The 20,019-nt window shown below is 45.6% G+C and overlaps 1 protein-coding gene across 1 annotated transcript in view; it reads left to right on the forward strand.

Annotated features, from left to right (window-relative positions):
• ACAP3 (ArfGAP with coiled-coil, ankyrin repeat and PH domains 3) overlaps positions 1-20,019 on the forward strand; it is a 50,003-nt gene that overhangs the window by 29,697 nt on the left and 287 nt on the right. The window contains exons 5-21 of the mRNA XM_064397508.1: positions 1,444-1,502; positions 3,272-3,455; positions 4,600-4,644; positions 5,853-5,948; positions 6,874-6,948; positions 7,326-7,337; positions 8,550-8,662; positions 9,538-9,589; positions 11,200-11,300; positions 12,096-12,207; positions 13,384-13,592; positions 14,055-14,124; positions 14,234-14,328; positions 15,840-16,054; positions 17,183-17,287; positions 18,354-18,446; positions 19,360-19,580. Coding sequence (XP_064253578.1) covers positions 1,444-1,502; positions 3,272-3,455; positions 4,600-4,644; positions 5,853-5,948; positions 6,874-6,948; positions 7,326-7,337; positions 8,550-8,662; positions 9,538-9,589; positions 11,200-11,300; positions 12,096-12,207; positions 13,384-13,592; positions 14,055-14,124; positions 14,234-14,328; positions 15,840-16,054; positions 17,183-17,287; positions 18,354-18,446; positions 19,360-19,580 — 1,857 coding nt within the window. The remainder of the gene's footprint in view (positions 1-1,443; positions 1,503-3,271; positions 3,456-4,599; positions 4,645-5,852; positions 5,949-6,873; positions 6,949-7,325; positions 7,338-8,549; positions 8,663-9,537; positions 9,590-11,199; positions 11,301-12,095; positions 12,208-13,383; positions 13,593-14,054; positions 14,125-14,233; positions 14,329-15,839; positions 16,055-17,182; positions 17,288-18,353; positions 18,447-19,359; positions 19,581-20,019) is intronic.

The following is a 20,019-nucleotide window of genomic DNA, read 5'->3' on the forward strand; positions in this document are numbered from 1 at the left end:
ATAAATATAAATATAAATATAAATATAAATATAAATATAAATATATATATAAATATAAATATAAATATATATATATATAAATGGAAGTATAAATAGAAATACAAATATAAATGAAATATAAGCATAAATACAAATGAATATAACTATAAACATATATAAATATAAATGCAAATATATGTAAATGAAGGGGCTTGGAAGGATTTATTTTGCACTTCAAGAGGGTAAAATGTGGGGATTTGTAAGAACCCAGCTCAGGAGCTCTCAGGAATTCCCAGCCAGGTTCGGGCTCTTCCTTCCCTCCTTCCTTCCTTCCCTGGGTGCAGCCTGAGGATCCAGTGCCCTCCTCTGGCAGCGCCGGGAATTTGGGAGGGGATGGACCCGGGAAAATGGGAATTTGGGAGGGGATGGACACAGAAAACTGGGAATTTGGGAGGGGATGGAGCCGGGGAAAATGGGAATTTGGGAGGGGATGGAGCCGGGAAAATGGGAATTTGGGAGGGGGTGGACACAGAAAATGGGAATTTGGGATGGGATGGACCCCCGGGAAAACAGAAATTTGGGATGGGAGGGACACTGAAAACGGGAATTTGGGATGGGATGGACACAGAAAAACAGGAATTTGGGATGGGATGGACCCGGGAAAACAGGAATTTGGGAGGGGATGGAGCCGGGAAAATGGGAATTTGGGATGGGATGGGATGGGATGGGATGGGATGGGATGGGATGGGATAGGATGGGATGGGATGGGATGGGATGGGATGGGATGGATCCCAGAAAACCGGGAATTCAGGATGGGGTGGACCCAGGAAAACAAGAATTCAGGATAGGATGGACACAGAAAACTGGGAATTGAATGGGATGGACACAGAAAACCGGGAATTCAGGATGGGATGGATCCTGCAAAACCAGAAATTCGGGATTGACCCCTCACAGCAGGGATGTGAAGGGAACTGCTCCTGGATGAGGAATTCTGCAGGAATTCTGAGGAGTTCTGCAGGAATTCTGAGGAGTTCTGCAGGAATTCTGAGGAATTCTGAGAAGTTCTGCAGGAATTCTGAGGAGTTCTGCAGGAATTCTGCAGGAATTCTGAGGAGTTCTGCAGGAATTCTGAGGAATTCTGAGGAGTTCTGCAGGAATTCTGAGGAATTCTGAGGAGTTCTGCAGGAATTCTGCCCCTGGGAATGCTGCAGCTGTGGGGAAAGGTTCTTCTTTCCTCTGCCAGGCACCAAATAATGAACCCCACAAAGCCCAGGGGGTTTTTGATCCCTCACACTGAAGGTCTCCAAGAGTGCTCATGAATTTTGTGACTCCTCAACATTCCCATACTGCAAAGGAATTTATATTTTACCCCTTCTTCAAAATAATTTTTCCTCCTTTTTCAAAATAATTTATTTTTTCTTCCTTTTTCAAAATAATTGATTTTTTCTCCCTCCTCTCTTCCAGATCCTGTTTGACCAGGCCCAGAGGTCGGTCCGGCAGCAGCTGCACAATTTTGTCAAAGAGTGAGTATTTAGTATTTTTTTTTTTTATATTTTTTTCCTTTTGATTTTCAGCTTCCTGAGCTTCCCATTCCACCTGTCCTGGGAGTGCTGGGAGCAGAACCAGAACCTCCCTGCAGGGCTGGTCCACCAGGAAAAAACCCATCCCAAAATCCATCTGCAGGGCTGATCCTGCAGGATAAACCCATCCCAAAATTCAGATCCTGCAGGAAAAACCCATCCCAAAATTCAGATCCCTGCAGGGCTGATCCTGCAGGATGAACATCCCAAAATTCAGATCCTGCAGGCCAAACCCATCCCAAAATCCATCTGCAGGGCTGATCCTGCAGGATAAACCCATCCCAAAGCTCAGATCCCTGCAGGGCTGATCCTGCAGGATGAACATCCCAAAATTCAGATCCTGCAGGCCAAACCCATCCCAAAATCCATCTCCAGGGTTGATCCTGCAGGATAAACTCATGCCAAAATCCTTTTGCAGAGCTGATCCTTCAGGCCAAACCCATCCCAAAATCCATCTCCAGGGTTGATCCTGCAGGATAAACCCATCCCAAAATTCAGATCCTCCAGGAAAAACCCATCCCAAAATCCATCTGCAGGGCTGATCCTCCAGGATAAACATCCCAAAATTCAGGTCCTGCAGGAAAAACCCATCCCAAAATCCTTTTGCAGAGCTGATCCTTCAGGCCAAACCCATCCCAAAGCTCAGATCCCTGCAAGGCTGATTCTCCAGGATAAACTCATCCCAAAATTCAGATCCTGCAGGCCAAACCCATCCCAAAATCCATCTCCAGGGCTGATCCTGCAGGATGAACATCCCAAAATTCAGATCCTGCAGGCCAAACCCATCCCAAAATCCATCTGCAGGGCTGATTCTCCAGGATAAACTCATCCCAAAATTCAGATCCTGCAGGCCAAACCCATCCCAAAATTCAGATCCCTGCAAGACTGATCCTCCAGGATAAACATCTCAAAGTTCAGGTCCCAATAATAATAGTAAATAAAATAAAACCACAAATAATAAAATGAAACCAATAATAATAATAAAATATAAAATATCTTTCCCACCTGTCTAAAGGAAGACTCGACTGAGGCTGGAATGGACGCGCTGGGCTGGTGAAGAACGCACCAAAATTATCAAATAAAACCAAAAATAACCACAAAATAACCCCAAAATAATCATAAAATAAACCAAAAAATAACCATAAAATAACCCCAAAATAATAATAATTTAAAAAGAAATAAATTAAAAAATATATTTCCCACCTGTCTAAAGACTGATGTGACCGAGGCTGGAATGGACGCGCTGGGCTGAGCTGGCATCCTGCTGGTACCTGCATTTCATTCTCACCTTCTAACCCAGATTTCTCCCAATTTCTCTGTGATTTCTCTCCATTTCTCTCTGATTTCTCCCAATTTCTCCCCATTTCTGACCCCAGCGACGTGAGGAAGTTCAAGGAGACCAAGAAGCAGTTTGACAAGGTGCGGGAGGACATGGAGATCTCGCTGGTGAAGAACGCACCAAAATTATCAAATAAAACCAAAAATAACACCAAAATAATCATAAAATAAACCCAAAATAACCATAAAATAACCCCCAAATAATCATAAAAATTAAAATTAAAATAAAAATAAAATAAGAAATATTTTTGCCAACACTAAAGAATGACGCGACTGCAGCTGGAATGGACGCGCTGGGCTGAGCTGGCATCCTGCTGGCACCCACACTTTATTCTCACCTTCTAACCCAAATTTCTCCCCATTTCTGACCCCAGCGACGTGAGGAAGTTCAAGGAGACCAAGAAGCAGTTCGACAAGGTGCGGGAGGACATGGAGATCTCGCTGGTGAAGAACGCGCAGGCGCCGCGGCACAAACCGCACGAGGTGGAGGAGGCCGCGGGCACCCTGAGCATCACCAGGAAGTGCTTCAGGCACCTGGCCCTGGACTACGTGCTGCAGGTGGGTGCAGCTCGCCCTCTGCCCCCTCAGGTGGCATCATCTTCATTTTTCAGGTCAGCGTGTGGGTCTGGGTTTCATGTTTAGGGAGGTGATCCTGCTCAAATTCAGGATTTTCCTGATTTTGGGCAGCTCCAGCTGCTCAAATTCAGGATTTTTCTGATTTTCCCCATTTTTCCGGAGGTCACCGAGTCCCTCGTGGCTGTTGGGCAGCTCCAGCTGCTCAAATTCAGGATTTTCCTGATTTTGGGCAGCTGCAGCTGCTCAAATTCAGGATTTTCCTGATTTTCCCCATTTTTCCAGATGTTCCCGAGTCCCTCATGGATGTTGGGCAGCTCCAGCTGCTCAAATTCAGGATTTTCCTGATTTTTCTTTTATAAAATTTCAATTTAAACCCCACATTAAGCTCTCTTCGCAGAGCAGAGATGTTGGATTAGGTTGGTTTGGTTTTTTTTTTGATTTAGAGATGGGGTAACTGAGATGTGTTTGAAATCTTTTATTTTATTTTCAACCTCATGAGAAGGGTGAGACAATGCAGATGTTCTAATTCACACCATCACAATCAGAATTAACTATTTTCTTAATTATTTAGTTATACTAATTTCTAATTTAGAATACACAGTAATTATAGGACTAATTTCTTAATTATAATGTAAGTGTTTATTGGCTTATCAGTGTTAGTTATACCATGCTGTAAATGCTTTAATTATCTAAAATTACCCTTTTAATCAAATATTTCAATAAGTTTTATTACATTTTAAAAGTAGAAATAAATTATATTAAATTTTATCAAAAATTTTATGTAAATATTTAAATAATGTATTATATATCTATATATAAATATATGTATTTTATATAGAAATTATATATATGTAAATATATATATAATTATATTTATATTTATATTTATATTTTTTATTTTTATTTTTATTTTTATTTTTATTTTTATTTTTATTTTTATTTTTATTTTTATTTATATATAAATGTGCATTTCTGGCACTTTTTACCCCACCACACCCCACCTTGCAGGCACTTTGCACTGGAATCACTCAGGAATAATTTGGGGTTGATTTCCCAGTGCATTTGGAGCTTCCCAGGCTGCCTTTGCTGCTGTGCTGAGAGGAATATTTTGATTTTTTCCCCCCAGATCAACGTGCTGCAGGCCAAGAAGAAATTTGAGATCCTGGACGCGGTGAGAGCTGCAGGAGAGGAGCCCTGGGGAAAATAATCCAATTTTGGGGATTTTTGGGGTGCTGCTCTCCCTTCTGTGTGCCCCCAGCACAGTGCCAGGAAGGAGAAGAGGGATAAATTACCTTGGGAAAGTAAAAAATAACGAGTTAAACCCTTTTTTTTATTGCTGGGAAAAAAACTGTGAGGGTTTTTCACCCTGGCCCTGATCCAGCTGTTGTTTCTCCCCCAGATGTCATCAAAAAAATCTCAAAACAAATCTTCCATTTCATTCTAAACTTAATCTTACAAACCCAAAATTCAAAACCTTTCAAATCCCAACCCAGACGTCTTTAATTTCATTCAAAACTTCAATTTACAACCCCAAAACTCCAAGATTCCCAATCCCAACCCCAGCTGTTGTTTCTCTCCCCAGATGTCATCCAAAAAAAAAATCTTCTATTTAATTCTAAACTTACAACCCCAAAATTCTAAAACTTTCAAATCCCAACCCAGACATTGTCCAAAAAAAAAAACTCAAAAGAATCTCCCATTAAATTCCAAACTCACAACCCCAAAACCCCCAAAAAAGCGGATTTTTGTTGTTTTTCTCCCCAGATGTCATCCAAAAAAGGTCTCAAACCAAATCTCCCATTAAATTCCAAACTTACAACCCCAAAATTCCAAAAACTCCCTGCATTTCCAACCCCAGCTGCTGTTTCTGTCCCCAGATGTCATCCAAAAGAAGGTCTCAAATAAAACCTCCCATTAAATCCTAATTACAACCCTAAAACCCCCAAAAATTGGATTTTTGTTGTTTCTCTCCCCAGATATCATCCCAAATAAAAGTCTCAAATAAAACCTCCCATTAAATTCCAAACTTACAACCCTAAAACCCCCCAAAAATTGGATTTTTTTGTTTTTCCCCAGATATCATCCCAAATAAAAGTCTCAGACCAAATCTCCCATTAAATCCTAAACTCACAACCCCAAACCCCCCAAAAATTGGCTTTCTGTTGTTTCCCCCAGATGCCATCCCAAATAAAAGTCTCAAATAAAACCTCCCATTGAATTCCAAACTCACAACCCCAAAACCCCCAAAATTGGATTTTTGTTGTTTCTCCCCAGATGCCATCCAAAATAAAAGTCTCAAACCAAATCTCTCTCCCATTAAATTCCAAACTTACAACCCCAAAACTCCAAAAAAAGCAGATTTCTGTTGTTTTTCCCCAGATGCTGTCCTTCATGCACGCCCAGTTCACCTTCTTCCAGCAGGGCTACAGCCTCCTGCACGAGCTCGACCCCTACATGAAGAAACTGGCCACCGAGGTGAGGCTGCCCCCGAACCCCCGAGGATTTGGGGTTCCCCCTGTCCTGCCAGCTGTGCCCCGGGGCAGGGCACACCCAGAGCTGCTCCTGGGGGGTGGGGAGAGGGGGCACACCCACAGCTGCCTTTTTGCCCCTTTTTGCCTCTTTTTTGCCTCTTTTTTACCTCCCTTTTGCCCCTTTTTGTCCCTTTTTTGCCACTTTTTTACCTCCTTTTTCCTCCTTTTTGCCTCTTTTTTACCCCCTTTTTGTCCCTTTTTTGCCTCTTTTTTACCTCCTTTTTGCCCCTTTTTTACCTCCTTTTTCCTCCTTTTTGCCTCTTTTTTACCCCCTTTTTGTCCCTTTTTTGCCTCTTTTTTACCTCCTTTTGGCCTCCTTTTGGCCTCCTTTTTGCCCCTTTTTGCCCCTTTTTGCCCCTTTTTGTCCCTTTTTTGCCTCCTTTTTTCCTTTTCTCCCTTTTTTCCCCCCTTTTTGACTCTTTTTACCTCCTTTTTGTCCCTTTTTGCCTCTTTTTTACCTCCTTTTTGCCCCTTTTTTGCCTCCTTTTTCCTTCTTTTCTCCCTTCTTTTTCCCCCTTTTTCCCTCTTTTTTCCTCCTTTTTCCCTCTTTTTTCTTTTCTCCTTTTCCCTCTCCTTTTCCCCTTCTTTCCCCTCCTTTTTCCCTCTTTTTTCCTCCTTTTTGCATCTTTTTTCCCTCCTTTCCCCCTCATTTCCCCTCCTCTTTCCCTCCTTTCCCTCCCTCCTTTCCCCCCCTCCTTTTTCCCCTTTTCCCCTCCCTTTTCCCCCTTTTTCTCCCCTTTTTCTCCCTCTTTTTGCCTCCTTTTCCCCCCATTTTCCCCCATTTCCCCCTTTTTGGTTCTTTTCTGCCCAGGATGTCTCTGTCCCACCCCATCCCCTCACCCTGATTTTCCCTCTGTTGTTTTTCCCAGCTGGACCAGCTGGTGATCGACTCAGCCGTGGAGAAGAGGGAGATGGAGCACAAGCACGCCCTGATCCAGCAGAGGGTGAGCCCCAAATTCCTCATTTTCCTGCAAATTCCAAATTTTCCTGACTTTTCTGGATGTCCCTCATGCCTACAGGGAAGCTCCAGGTGCCTCAAATTCAGGATTTTCCTGATTTTCCTGACTTTTTCTTTTCTAAAATGTAAATTTAAATCCTACATTTAATATTTAAGTAAAAATAATTTTATTAAAGCAGAATTTAAATAGAATAAATTTCTTTTTATTCTCACAATAGAAGCTGAGGCATCTTAGACTTTCCGCCCTTGGCAACCTGAAGGTTGGGAATAAATAATGAATTATTATTATTAATAATGAAATTAATAAACTGATTTATTTTTCTTTCCCTCCTCTTCTCCCTGCATTGCTGCCTGGCCCTGCAGACCCTCCTGCAGGTGAGTTCCCACCTGGATCTCCACCCTGATCCCAGGGATCCTGTCACAATCCTGACCAAAACTTTGGGATTTTGGCACATTTGTCCCTTTTCCTTGTTTTATTAAAGCATTCCCACCCTGATCCCGGGGTTCCTCTCAGAAATCCTGCCCAAACTTTGGGATTTTGCAGATTTGTCCCTTTATCTTGTTTTATTAACCCCTCTCCACCCTGATCCCAGGGATCCTGTCACAATCCAGTCCCAAACTTTGGGATTTTGGCAGATTTGTCCCTTTTCCTTGTTTTATTAAAGCATTTCCACCCTGATCCCAGAGATCCTCTCAGAAATCCTTCCCAAACTTTGGGATTTTGGCAGATTTGTCCCTTTTTCTTGGTTTATTAAAGCATTTCCACCCTGATCCCAGAGATCCTCTCAGAAATCCTTCCCAAACTTTGGGATTTTGCAGATTTGTCCCTTTTTCTTGGTTTATTAATCCATTTCCACCCTGATCCTGGGGTTCCTCTCAGAAATCCTGCCCAAACTTTGGGATTTTGGCAGATTTCTCTCTTTTTCTTGTTTTATTAACCCCTCTCCACTCTGATCCCAGGGATCCTGTCAGAATCCTGCCCAAACTTTGGGATTTTGGCACATTTGTCCCTTTTCCTTGTTTCATTAATCCCTCTCCAGCCTGATCTCAGAAATCCAGTCCCAAACTTTGGGATTTTGCAGATTTGTCCCTTTTTCTTCTTTTATTAAAGCATTTCCACCCTGATCCCGGGGTTCCTCTCAGAAATCCTGCCCAAACTTTGGGATTTTGGCAGATTTGTCCCTTTTTCTTCTTTTATTAAAGCATTTCCACCCTCATCCCGGGGTTCCTCTCAGAAATCCTGCCCAAAACTTTGGGATTTTGCAGATTTGTCCCTTTTCCTTGTTTTATTAAAGCATTTCCACCCTGATTCTGGGGATCCTCTCAGAATCCAGTCCCAAACTTTGGGATTTTGGCAGATTTGTCCCTTTTCCTTGTTTTATTAACCCCTCTCCACCCTGATCCCAGGGATCCTGTCACAATCCAGTCCCAAACTTTGGGATTTTGCAGATTTGTCCCTTTTTCTTCTTTTATTAAAGCATTCCCACCCTGATCCCGAGGTTCCTCTCAGAAATCCTGCCCAGACTTTGGGATTTAGGAGGACAAATCCATGGATCCTGCCACTGTGAGTCTCTTTCCCTCCCCCAGGACTTCTCCTACGACGACCCCAAGGTGGAGTTCAACGTGGATGCCCCCAACGGGGTGGTGATGGAAGGTTACCTCTTCAAGAGAGCCAGCAACGCCTTCAAAACCTGGAACAGGTGAGAAACAATTCCAAATCCTCCTTCCAGTTCACTGAAATAATTCCATTTCCTCCTGATTTTGGGGCACACTTCCCTGCCAGTGAGATCTCAGCATCGCTGCAAGGGTTGGGAGCTGAGGAGTTAAAAGTGACTCATTAAAATAATTTAAAATCATTAAAATCAGGTTGGTTTGAGAGGTTTTTTTGTAGTTTTAGTGGTTTTTTACAATGGAATCATGACCAGGATCCTCCCTGCTTGTCCTGGAGGGAGCAGCAGCCTCTTCCTGCTTTTCCTGACCTCTGAATAACATCAGCTCCAAGGTTTTCCCTGCCCTCAAATCCCAGATTTTTGTCCCAAAATCCTCCCCCAGCCCAGTCCCAGGTGGGCAGCTCCATCCCTGTTTTCATTCTCAATTTTTTTCCTATTTTCTTCCCATTTTTTTCCCTTTCTTTTCCATTTTTTCCCATTTTTTTCCATTTTTCCCCAGCTTTTTTCCCCCACTCCTGAGTGTCCATTTCCACCTGGACCCACTGGCACCAAGGAGCCTGATGGACAAGGAATGGCACCAAATTTCCCTGGAATTCCCTTCCCCTCCCTCCTCAGCTCCAGGAGAAGCTTCCAAGAGAAGGAATTCTTCAAAAATCTCAAATTCCAAACCTTTTTGGAAAGGGAACATCCCCAATCTTATGGGATTCATTCATTTTTAAATTAATTTAAATTTTTTCCATGCAAATAAAGGCATTTTCTCTGCATAAACAGTCCATTAAAGCATTTAATTGATTTATTTTATTTATTAATTTATTTTATTTAATTTATTTATTCCAAAGCCTAATGAAAATTGGGATTTTTAGTGGGGAAGTGCTGATGTCTGTCCGTGTGTCTGTCCCCCTCAGGAGGTGGTTTTCCATCCAGAACAGCCAGCTGGTCTACCAGAAGAAGCTAAAGGTCAGTGAGGCTGCCCCAGGTGACAGCAGGGGATCAACCAAGGGGTTAATTAATTAATTAATTGGTTCATTAACCAACTGCTTGGCTGGGGAGGGAGGAGGAGGGTTTGGATCAGAGGGACAGCAAGGCCACGAGTTGCTCCAGGGCTGGAAAAGGGCAGCAAAGATTTATTAAATAATTATTTAGTAAGTAATTCTTTATTAAATAATTACTCATTAAAGATCTATTTATTAAATATTTATGTATTTATGAAATAATTATTTGTTAAATATTTTAAATAATAATTTATTGAGTAATTATTCATTCTCTATTAAATAATGATTCATTAATTATTTATTAACTATTTTTATTCAATTTTTATGTACTAAATAATTACTTATTAAGCAATTAAGCCCCCAGTAAAACCTGATGCTTTGTGTGTGTGACCCCACAAAATCCCTTCCTGTGGCCCTGGAGTTTTGGGGTTTAGGGAGGAGTTTTAGGGGTTTGGGGAGGAGTTTTGGGTTTAGGGAGGAGTTTTGGGTTTAGGGAGGAGTTTTAGGGGTTTGGGGAGGAGTTTGAGGGGTTTGGGGAGGAGTTTTGGGGTTTAGGGAGGAGTTTTGGGTTTAGGGAGGAGTTTGGGGGTTTAGGGAGGAGTTGAGGGGTTTAGGGAGGAGTTTGAGGGGTTTAGGGAGGAGTTTTTGGGGTTTAGGGAGGAGTTTTTGGGGTTTAGGGAGGAGTTTGGGGGTTTAGGGAGGAGTTGAGGGGTTTAGGGAGGAGTTTGAGGGGTTTAGGGAGGAGTTTTTGGGGTTTAGGGAGGAGTTTTTGGGGTTTAGGGAGGAGTTTGGGGGTTTAGGGAGGAGTTGAGGGGTTTAGGGAGGAGTTTGAGGGGTTTAGGGAGGAGTTTTTGGGGTTTAGGGAGGAGTTTGGGGGTTTAGGGAGGAGTTTGGGGGGGGGCTTGGGGAGGAGTTTGGAGCATTTGAGGCAGGAGGGACTTTGGAGGATTTGGGAAGAATTTTGGAAGTTTTGGGTAGGAGGAACTTCGGAGAGTTTGGGGCAGGAGGAAGTTTGGAGGGTTTGGGAAGAATTTTGCAGGGTTTGAGGCAGGGGCAACTTTGGAAGTTTTGGGGAGGAATTTGCAGATTTTTCGGAAGGAATTTGTAGGATTTAGGAAGAAATTTGCAGGGCTTGAGGCATGGGGGACTTCGGAGGTTTTGGGAAGGAATTTGGAGGGTTTGGGCAGGAAGGAATTTGCAGATTTTGGGAAGGAATTTGGAGGATTTGGGAAGGAATTTGGAGGATTTGGGAAGGAATTTGGAGGGTTTGGGCAGGAAGGAATTTGCAGATTTTGGGAAGGAATTTGGAGGATTTGGGAAGGAATTTGGAGGATTTGGGAAGGAATTTTTAGGATTTGGGAAGGAATTTGCAGGGCTTGAGGCAGGGGGGACTTTGGAGGTTTTGGGAAGGAATTTGGAGAATCTGGGAAGGAATTGGCAGAGTTTGGGCAGGAGGAACTTTGGAGGATTTGAGAAAGAGTTTGGAGGGTCTGGGCAGGAGTTTCCCAGGTGTGCCCCAGCCCCGGGGTCCCCCCAAGCCCCCCCAAGCCCCTCCAGGCCCTGCTGTGCCCCCAGGACGTGCTGACCGTGGTGGTGGAGGACCTGAGGCTGTGCACGGTCAAGCCCTGCGAGGACATCGAGAGGAGGTTCTGCTTCGAGGTCGTGTCCCCCACCAAGTGAGTCTGGGGCTCCCCAAGGCCCCCTGGGCTCAATTAACTTTATGGGGTTAATTTTTACCTGGAGGATTTGGGGTGGGAGCACCACAACCTTGTAGGGTTAATTTTGGCTGGATAGTTTGGAGTGGGAACACCCCAACCTTGTGGGGTTAATTTTTACCTGGAGGATTTGGGGTGGGAACACCCCAACCTTGTGGGGTTAATTTTTACCTGGAGGCTTTGGGGTGGGAGCACCCCAACTTTGTGGGGTTCATTTTTACCTGGAAGCTTCGGAGTTGAACAGCCCCAACGTTATGGGGTAAATTTTTACCTGGAAGCTTCGGAGTTGGAACAGCCCCAGCATTATGGGGTAAATTTTTACCTGGAAGCTTTGGGGTGTGAACAGCCCCAGCGTTATGGGGTAAATTTTCACCTGGAAGTTTTGGAGTGGGAACAACCCCAGTGTTATGGGGTAAATTTTCACCTGGAAGTTTTGGAGAGGGAACACCTCAACCTTGTGAGGTAAATTTTCACCTGGAAGTTTTGGAGTGGGAACAACCCCAGCGTTATGGGGTAAATTTTCACCTGGAAGCTTCAGAGTGGGAACAACCCCAGCGTTATGGGGTAAATTTTTCCCTGGAAGCTTTGGGGTGTGAACAGCCCCAGCGTTACGGGGTAAATTTTTGCCCCGCTGCAATACCCGTGCTGAGGATGAAGAGGAGCAGCCCACCCCAAAGCCTGGCGGTGTTTTTGGCCCTCCCCACCCCGTTCCCACCCCATTCCCACCCCGTTCCACCCCGTTCCCTGGTGCTGCAGGAGCTGCATGCTGCAGGCTGACTCGGAGAAGCTGCGGCAGGCCTGGATCCAGGCTGTGCAAGCCAGCATCGCCTCCGCCTACCGCGAGAGCCCCGACTGCTACTACCTCGAGGTGAGGCTGGGAAACGGGGCTGGAGCTGCTCCTTCTGCACACTTCGACAGACTTTCTACAGCTCGGGAAAGGGGGAGATGTGGGAAATGGAGTTGTAAAGAATTCTTAAAACTCTTATCTTTACAGTTAAAGAAAAAGGGGGAGATGTTGGAATGGAGTTGTAAAGAATTCTTAAAACTTCTTTTTACAGTTAAAAGAAAAAGGGGGAGATATTGGAAATGGAGTTGTAAAGAAGTCTTAAAACTGTTCTTATTACAGTTCAAGAAAAAGGGGGAGATGTGGGAAATGGAGTTGTAAAGAATTCTTAAAACTGTTCTTATTACAGTTCAGGACAGAGAGGGAGATGTAGGAAATGGAGTTGTAAAGAATTCTTAAAACTCTTCTCTTTACAATTAAAGAAAAAGGGGGAGATGTTGGAATGGAGTTGTAAAGAATTCTTAAAACTTCTTCTTACAGTTCAGGAAAGAGGGGGAGATGTAGGAAATGGAGTTGTAAAGAATTCTTAAAACTGTTCTTTTTACAGACTTTTTAAAACTTTTGACAGTTCAGGAAAAATGGGGAGATGTGGGAAATGGAGTTGTAAAGAATTCTTAAAACTTCTTTTTACAGTTAAAGAAAAAGGGGGAGATGTTGGAATGGAGTTGTAAAGAATCCTTAAAACTCTTCTCTTTACAGTTAAAGAAAAAGGGGGAGATGTGGGAAATGGAGTTGTAAAGAATTCTTAAAACTGTTCTTTTCACAGACTTTTTAAAACTTTATATAGTTCAGGAAAGAGGGGGAGATGTGGGAAATGGATTTGTAAAGAATTCTCAAAACCTGGCAGGAAGCTCCCACAGTCTTGTACATGTATATGCAAACACTGAGATAAAATTTATAACATAGTGTAACAAAAACTAATAAGCCAAAAAAACACTTACAATATATTGTAATTTAAAAATAATTAGCTTCTAGTTGTGATAACATAAATGACAACATCTGTATTGTCTCCCCCTTCACATAAGACTAAAAATAAACGTTTTCCAAACACCTCTCAGTTGCCCCATCTCAAAATCAAAAAAGAACTTCATCCAACACTCAGGTGTCACCCCCTGCTTTAGAGCCGCCCCAAGGCACCAAACCGAGCCGAGTTTGCCCTCCTCGGGGTGTCATCTCCTGATTTCCTGCTTTCCCCCGCAGAGGCTGGACAGGACAGCCTCCCCCTCCACCAGCAGCATCGACTCGGCCTCGGATTCGCGGGAGCGCGGCGGGAAGGGGGAGACGATCCTGCAGAGGGTGCAGAGCATCCCCGGCAACGAGCAGTGCTGCGACTGCGGGCAGCCGGACCCGCGCTGGGCCAGCATCAACCTGGGCGTGCTGCTGTGCATCGAGTGCTCCGGCATCCACAGGTGCTGCGGGATCCTGGGAAAGCAGGGGGAATGGGGGGTGGAGGGCGGGATCCTGGGGGAAATCACAGGGAAATGGGCAGGGATGGAGGGCGGGATTCTGGGGGGAAATCCTGGGGAAAATGGGCAGGGATGGAGGGCGGGATCGTGGGGGAAAATCCCAGGGAAATGGGCAGGGATGGAGGGCGGGATCCTGGGGAAATCACGGGGAATGGGGGGGGATGGAGGGCAGGATCCCAGGGAAAATGGCAAGGGATGGATGAAAAGATTCCCAGGAAAAATGGCCAGGGATGGGTTAAAAGATTCCCAGGGAAAAATGGCTAGGGATGGACTGCAGGATTCCAGGAAAAGTGGTGGAGCTGGAATTGCAGGGAGATAATTCAGAGCTGGCCTAACCTCGTTAGGGAAATTGTGGGTTTGTGGAATTGTAATAATTTGTGGATTTTCTCCCTCTTGGCTGAACAGGAGCCTGGGTGTTCACTGCTCCAAGGTCCGGTCCCTCACGCTGGACTCCTGGGAGCCAGAGCTGCTGAAAGTGAGTGCTGGATTTTCCCTGGGAGAAATGCTGGGAATCCAGGGATTCCCTGGAAAAGGGGGAATTCCTCCCCTGAGCCTTTAATTCCCTCCCTGAATTTCACTTCCAGCTGATGTGTGAGCTGGGCAACAACACCATGAACCAGATTTACGAGGCGCAGTGTGAGGAGCTGGGGCTGAAGAAACCAACAGCAGGGAGCTCCAGGTGAGCCCAAAATCCACGGAAAAGCTTCAGGGATCCCCACAGCAACCCCAAACCCATGGAGAACCGGTTCAGGGGGCTCCAGATTCCTCAGGTCCCCCCATCCCATCCCACTCACCTGAGCTGGTCTCTCGTGGGGGTCAGTGGGGCATTGGAGTGGGGCTGGGAATTGCAGGATTTACCAGGAACTGCAGGATTTACCCTAAATCTGAGACCTCCCAAACACCTGAAGCACCTGGGGCTCATTCCACTCTCAACCCCCCCCTGCACCTTTTGGTTGTGCTTTTGAACAGGAGATTTTTTAAGTTGGAGAAATAGGAATTTTAGGCCTCGGGTGGACAAAAAGCCACAGAGCAGCAGCTCCATTTTCTCATGGCGGCTTTGGGCAAACCCAGTTCCCTCAGAAATCTGCAAATGCAAAACTCATTTTTGAGTTTGAGAAACAGACATTTTAGGTTTGAGATGGACAAAATCCCCCTGAGCAACAGCTCCATCCCCTCATGGCTGCTTTGCCCACATCCCCTAAACTGCCATTGGTGTGCTCCCCGCCTCAGGCAGGACAAGGAGGCCTGGATCAAGGACAAGTACGTGGAGAAGAAATTCCTCAAGAAGGTGCTGGGCTGCAAATGCCAAACTCATTTTTGAGTTTGAGAAAGAGGAATTTTAGGCCTCAGGTGGACAAAACAACCCAGAGGAACAGCTCCATCCCCTCATGGCGGCTTTGGGCAAGCCCAGTTCCCTCAGAGGGCTGCAAATGCCTCATTTTAAAGTCTGAGAAACAGGAATTGTGGGCCTCGGGTGGACAAATCACCGCAGAGCAGAAGCTTCATCCCCCTCATGGCTGCTTTGGGCAAACCCAGTTCCCTCTGGAAAGGCAGGTCCAGAGACCTCAAAATACCTCATTTTAAAGTTTGAGAAAATGGGAATCTTAACTTCAGGTGGACAAAACAGCCCAGAGGAGCAGCTCCATCCCCTCATGGCGGCTTTGCCCACACCCCCTAACCTGCCATTTGTGTGCTCCCCCCAGGCAGGACAAGGAGGCCTGGATCAAGGACAAGTACGTGGAGAAGAAGTTCCTGAAGAAGCTGCTGGGCCGCAAATGCCAAACTCATTTTTGAGTTTGAGAAAGAGGAATTTTAGGCCTCAGGTGGACAAAAAGCCACAGAGCAGCAGCTCCATGTTCTCATGGCGGCTTTAGGCAACCCCAGTTCCCTCTGGAAAGGCAGGTCCAGAGACCTCAAAATCCCTCATTTTAAAGTCTGAGAAACAGGAATTTTGGGCCTCAGGTGGACAAAAGAGCCCAGAGGAGCAGCTCCCTCCCCTCATGGCGGCTTTGGGCAAAAGCAGTTCCCTCTGGAAAGGCAGGTCCAGAGACCTCAAAATACCTCATTTTAAAGTTTGAGAAAATGGGAATTTTAACTTCAGGTGGAGAAAACAGCCCAGAGGAGCAGCTCCCTCCCCTCATGGCGGCTTTGCCCACACCCCCTAACCTGCCATTGGTGTGCTCCCCCCAGGCAGGACAAGGAGGCCTGGATCAAGGACAAGTACGTGGAGAAGAAGTTCCTGAAGAAGCTGCCGGGCGGGGAGGCGCTGGCCGAGGGCGAGCGCAAGCCGCGCCGCTGGTGCGTCAAGAAGTGCCAGAGGCACAGCAGCGGCTGCCGGGCGCCCGCGGCGCGCAGGAAATACCGCCAGGAGCCCGGCGGCGCCTGCCCCGCCATGCTGGCCTCAGGTGGGTGCCAGCCTGCGCTGCGCGGCAAGCCGGCCATGGTGGGGAGGGGGAGATGGGGTCCGGAATTAGAGGAGGTGATACCTAGACATCATGAATATATATATTTTTTTTAAATTTATATGTATGTATATATATATATATATATATATATAAAAATATATATGGACTATATATCATATATATAATATATAGATATATATAAAATATATATGGACTATATATCATATATATATTATATAATGTATAAAAATATATATGGACTATATATCATATATATATTATATATATATAAAATATATATGGACTATATATCATATATATAATATATATAAACTATATATCTAGAGATATAAACTATATATCACATAATATATACTAATATATATGGAATAGATTAATGTATTCATATAATTATTAATAAATAGTCAATGAAATACATACGTTGTTAATGAAATTATTATATGTATTTAGAAAATGAGTGAAAAAAGAAATTAGTGAAAGTGATGCCTAGATATCACTAATATATATATTATATATATGAACTATATAACATATATATAAACTATGTATATTATAATGTATACTGATATATATGTAATATATTACTATAATAATTAATAAAATGAACTAGGTAAATAATAAGCAATTTATTAATAAAATTATAATGTATATCTATTTTAAAAATTAAAAATTAGTGAAAAAAGAAATTAGTGTTAGTGATGTCTTGTGAGGGCTGACCTAGATATCACTTTATATATATAAACTATATATTATATTATACATTAATATGTATTAAATTATTTATATTCTATAATTATTAATAACTAATGAAATGTTTTCTATTCTAATTATAGAATTTAATTATATATAAACAATCTTCCCTGATTTCTGTCTTGAGTCAGAAATTTCTGATATTTTGGGTTCTTAGGAAGGTTCTGGCTGCTCTGGGGTGTCTCTGGCCAGAAATCTGTGATATTTTGGGGTCTCAGTAAGGTTCTGGCTGCTCTGGGATGTCTCTGGCCAGAATCTGTTCCATTCTGTGCCGTGTGACCCCTGGCCCTGGGTGTGCAGCCCCAGCTGGGGGTGCCCTCCTGTGCTGGCCATTCATTCTGAATTTCTGGCCAGCAGCAGCCACCCTGGAGAGGAAATTCCGCCGGGATTCTCTCTTCTGCCCCGACGAGCTGGACTCCCTCTTCTCCTACTTCGACACCGGCGCCGGCTCCGGCCCTCGCAGTAAGTGCTGGGAAATGGATTTTTATTTTTTATAGATTTGGGTTCTACCTCTGTGAGAGAGGCTGTGCCTGCCAAGGGCTCTGGCTGCTCAGAGGTGGCTTGGGTTAAAAATCCGTGAGATTTTGGGTTCTTAGGAAGGTTTTGATTGGGATGATGTTGGTCGGAAATTTGTTACATTTTGGGTTCTTAGGAGGGTTCTGACTGATCTGACATGACTTTGGTCAGAAATTTGTGATATTTTGGGTTCTTAGGAAGGTTCTGCCTCCTCTGAGATTATATTGGTCAGAAATTCCCGATATTTTGGGTTCTTAGGAAAGTTCTGCCTGCTCTGGGATGATGTTGATTAGAATTTTCTGGTGTTTTGGGTTCTTAGGAGGATTCTGCCTGCTCTGGGGTGACTTTGGTCAGAAATTCCTGATATTTTGGGTTCTTAGTGAGATGACTTTGGTCAGAAATTTGTTACATTTTGGGTTCTTAGGAAGGTTCTGCCTGCTCTGGGATGACTTTGGTCAGAAATTCCTGATATTTTGGGTTCTTAGGAAGGTTATCCCTGCTCTGGGATGATGTTGGTTAGAATTTTCTGATATTTTGGGTTCTTAGGAAGGTTCTGACTGATCTGAGATGACTCTGGTCAGAAATTTGTTACATTGTGGTTTCTTAGGAAGGTTCTGCCTCCTCTGAGATTATATTGGTCAGAAATCTCTGATATTTTGGGTTCTTAGGAAAGTTCTGCCTGCTCTGGGGTGATGTTGATTAGAATTTTCTGATGTTTTGGGTTCTTAGGAAAGTTCTGCCTGATCTGAGATGACATTGGTTAGAAATTTCTGATATTTTGGGATCTTAGGAAGGTTCTGGCTGCTCTGGGATGACGTCAGTCAGAATTTTATTACGCTTTTGGGTTCTTAGGAAGAATTCTGTGAATTCTGTGATTCTGTGGATTCTGTGATTCTGTGAATTCTGTGATTCTGTGAGTTCTGTCTGTTGCTGCTGGAGCAGCAGCAGCCGGGCAGGCTGCCTGTGTGCAGGTGTTCAGGTGGCCGTGGTTTGTGTCCTGTTGGCCCCGCAGGTCTGAGCAGTGACAGTGGCCTGGGCGGGAGCACCGACGGCAGCGGCGACGCGCTGGTCTTCGGCTCCGTGGTGGACAGCGTCACCGAGGAAGGTGGGTGGCACTCAGGGGGACCTGGGTGGCACTGGGGGACCTGGGTGGCACTGGGGGACATGGGTGGCACTCAGGGGGACATGGGTGGCACTGGGGACATGGGTGGCACTCAGGGGGACATGGGTGGCACTGGGGACATGGGTGGCACTGGGGACATGGGTGGCACAGAGGAAAGTGTGTAGCGCACAGTGAGACACTTTGGGCTGATCCTTCCCCCTCTCTCCTTTTCCCCCTCTCTCCTTTTCCCCCTTTCCTTTCCCCCTTTTTCCCTGCCTCCTTTTTTCCCCCTCTTTTTTCCCCCCTTTTTTTTTCCCTTTTCTTCCCCTTTTCCCCCCCTTTCCTCCCCCTTTATTTCCCTTTCCCCCCCTTTTTCCCCCCCCTTTTTCCCCACCTTTCCCCCCTTTTTTCTCCCCCTTTGTTCCCCCTTTCCCCCTGCCTTTTCCCCCTTTTTCCACCCCTTCCCCCCTTTTTTTCCCCTATTTTTCCCCCTTCCCCACTTTTTTCCCCCTTTTTTCCCCTTTCCCCCCTCTTTTTTCCCCCCATTTCTTTCGCCTTTTTCCCCCTGCTTTTTTCCCGCCCCCTTTCCCCCTCTCTTTCCCCCCTTTTTTCCCCTTTTCTTCCCCTTTCCCCCCCTTTTTTCCCCCCATTTTCCCCCTTTTTTCCCCCCTTCCCCCCCTTTTCCCCCCATTTTTCCCCTTTCCCCCCTCTTTTTTCCCCTTCCCCTCTCTTTTTTCCTCCTTCCCCCCCTTTTTCCCCCCATTTCCCCCCTTTCCCCCTTTTTTCCCCCCATTTTCCCCCTTTCCCCTCTCTTTTTTCCCCCCCTTTTTCCCCATTCCCCCCCCCCCCATTTTCCCCCTTTTTTCCCCCTCTTTTTCCCCTTTCCCCCATTCCCCATTGTCCCGTGTCCCAGCAGAGTGCGAGGAGTCGGAGGACTCTGGCGGGGAGCCGGAGCTGGAGCCGGAGCTGTGGGAGGCGGAGGAGGCGCGGGCGGTGCCGGCGGCGCTGGCGCTGTGGCGCGCGGCGCGGGGCCGGGCGCTGCCGCTGCTGGCCGCCGCGCTGGCCCACGGCGCCGACGTCAACTGGGCCAACGAGCACGACGAGGGCAAGACGGCGCTGATGCAGGCCGTCAGCGGGGTGAGGGCCGGGGGCGGGCGGGGAGTCCCTCTGGGAATGGGGCTGGGGTGGGGATTCCAACTGGGAATTTGGTCTGGGGTGGGGAGTCCCTCTGGGAATGGGGCTGGGGTGGGGATTCCAACTGGGAATTTGGTCTGGGGTGGAATTCCCTCTGGGAGTTGGGTTTGGGTGAAATGGGGTGGGAATTCCCTTTGGGAATTGGGTCTGGTGTAGAAATTCCCTTTGGGAGTTGGGTTTGGGGTGGGGATTCCCTCTGGGAGTTGGGTCTGAGAGAAATGGGGTGGGAATTCCCTTTGGGAATGGGTCTGGGGTGGGAATTCCCTCTGGGAATGGGTCTGGGGTGGGGATTCCCTCTGGGAATTGGGGCTGGGGTGAAATTCCAACTGGGAATGGGTCTGGGGTGGGGATTCCCTCTGGGAATGGGTCTGGGGTGGGGATT

Source organism: Passer domesticus, chromosome 22 (assembly GCF_036417665.1).
Source record: "Passer domesticus isolate bPasDom1 chromosome 22, bPasDom1.hap1, whole genome shotgun sequence".
NCBI lineage: Eukaryota > Metazoa > Chordata > Aves > Passeriformes > Passeridae > Passer > Passer domesticus.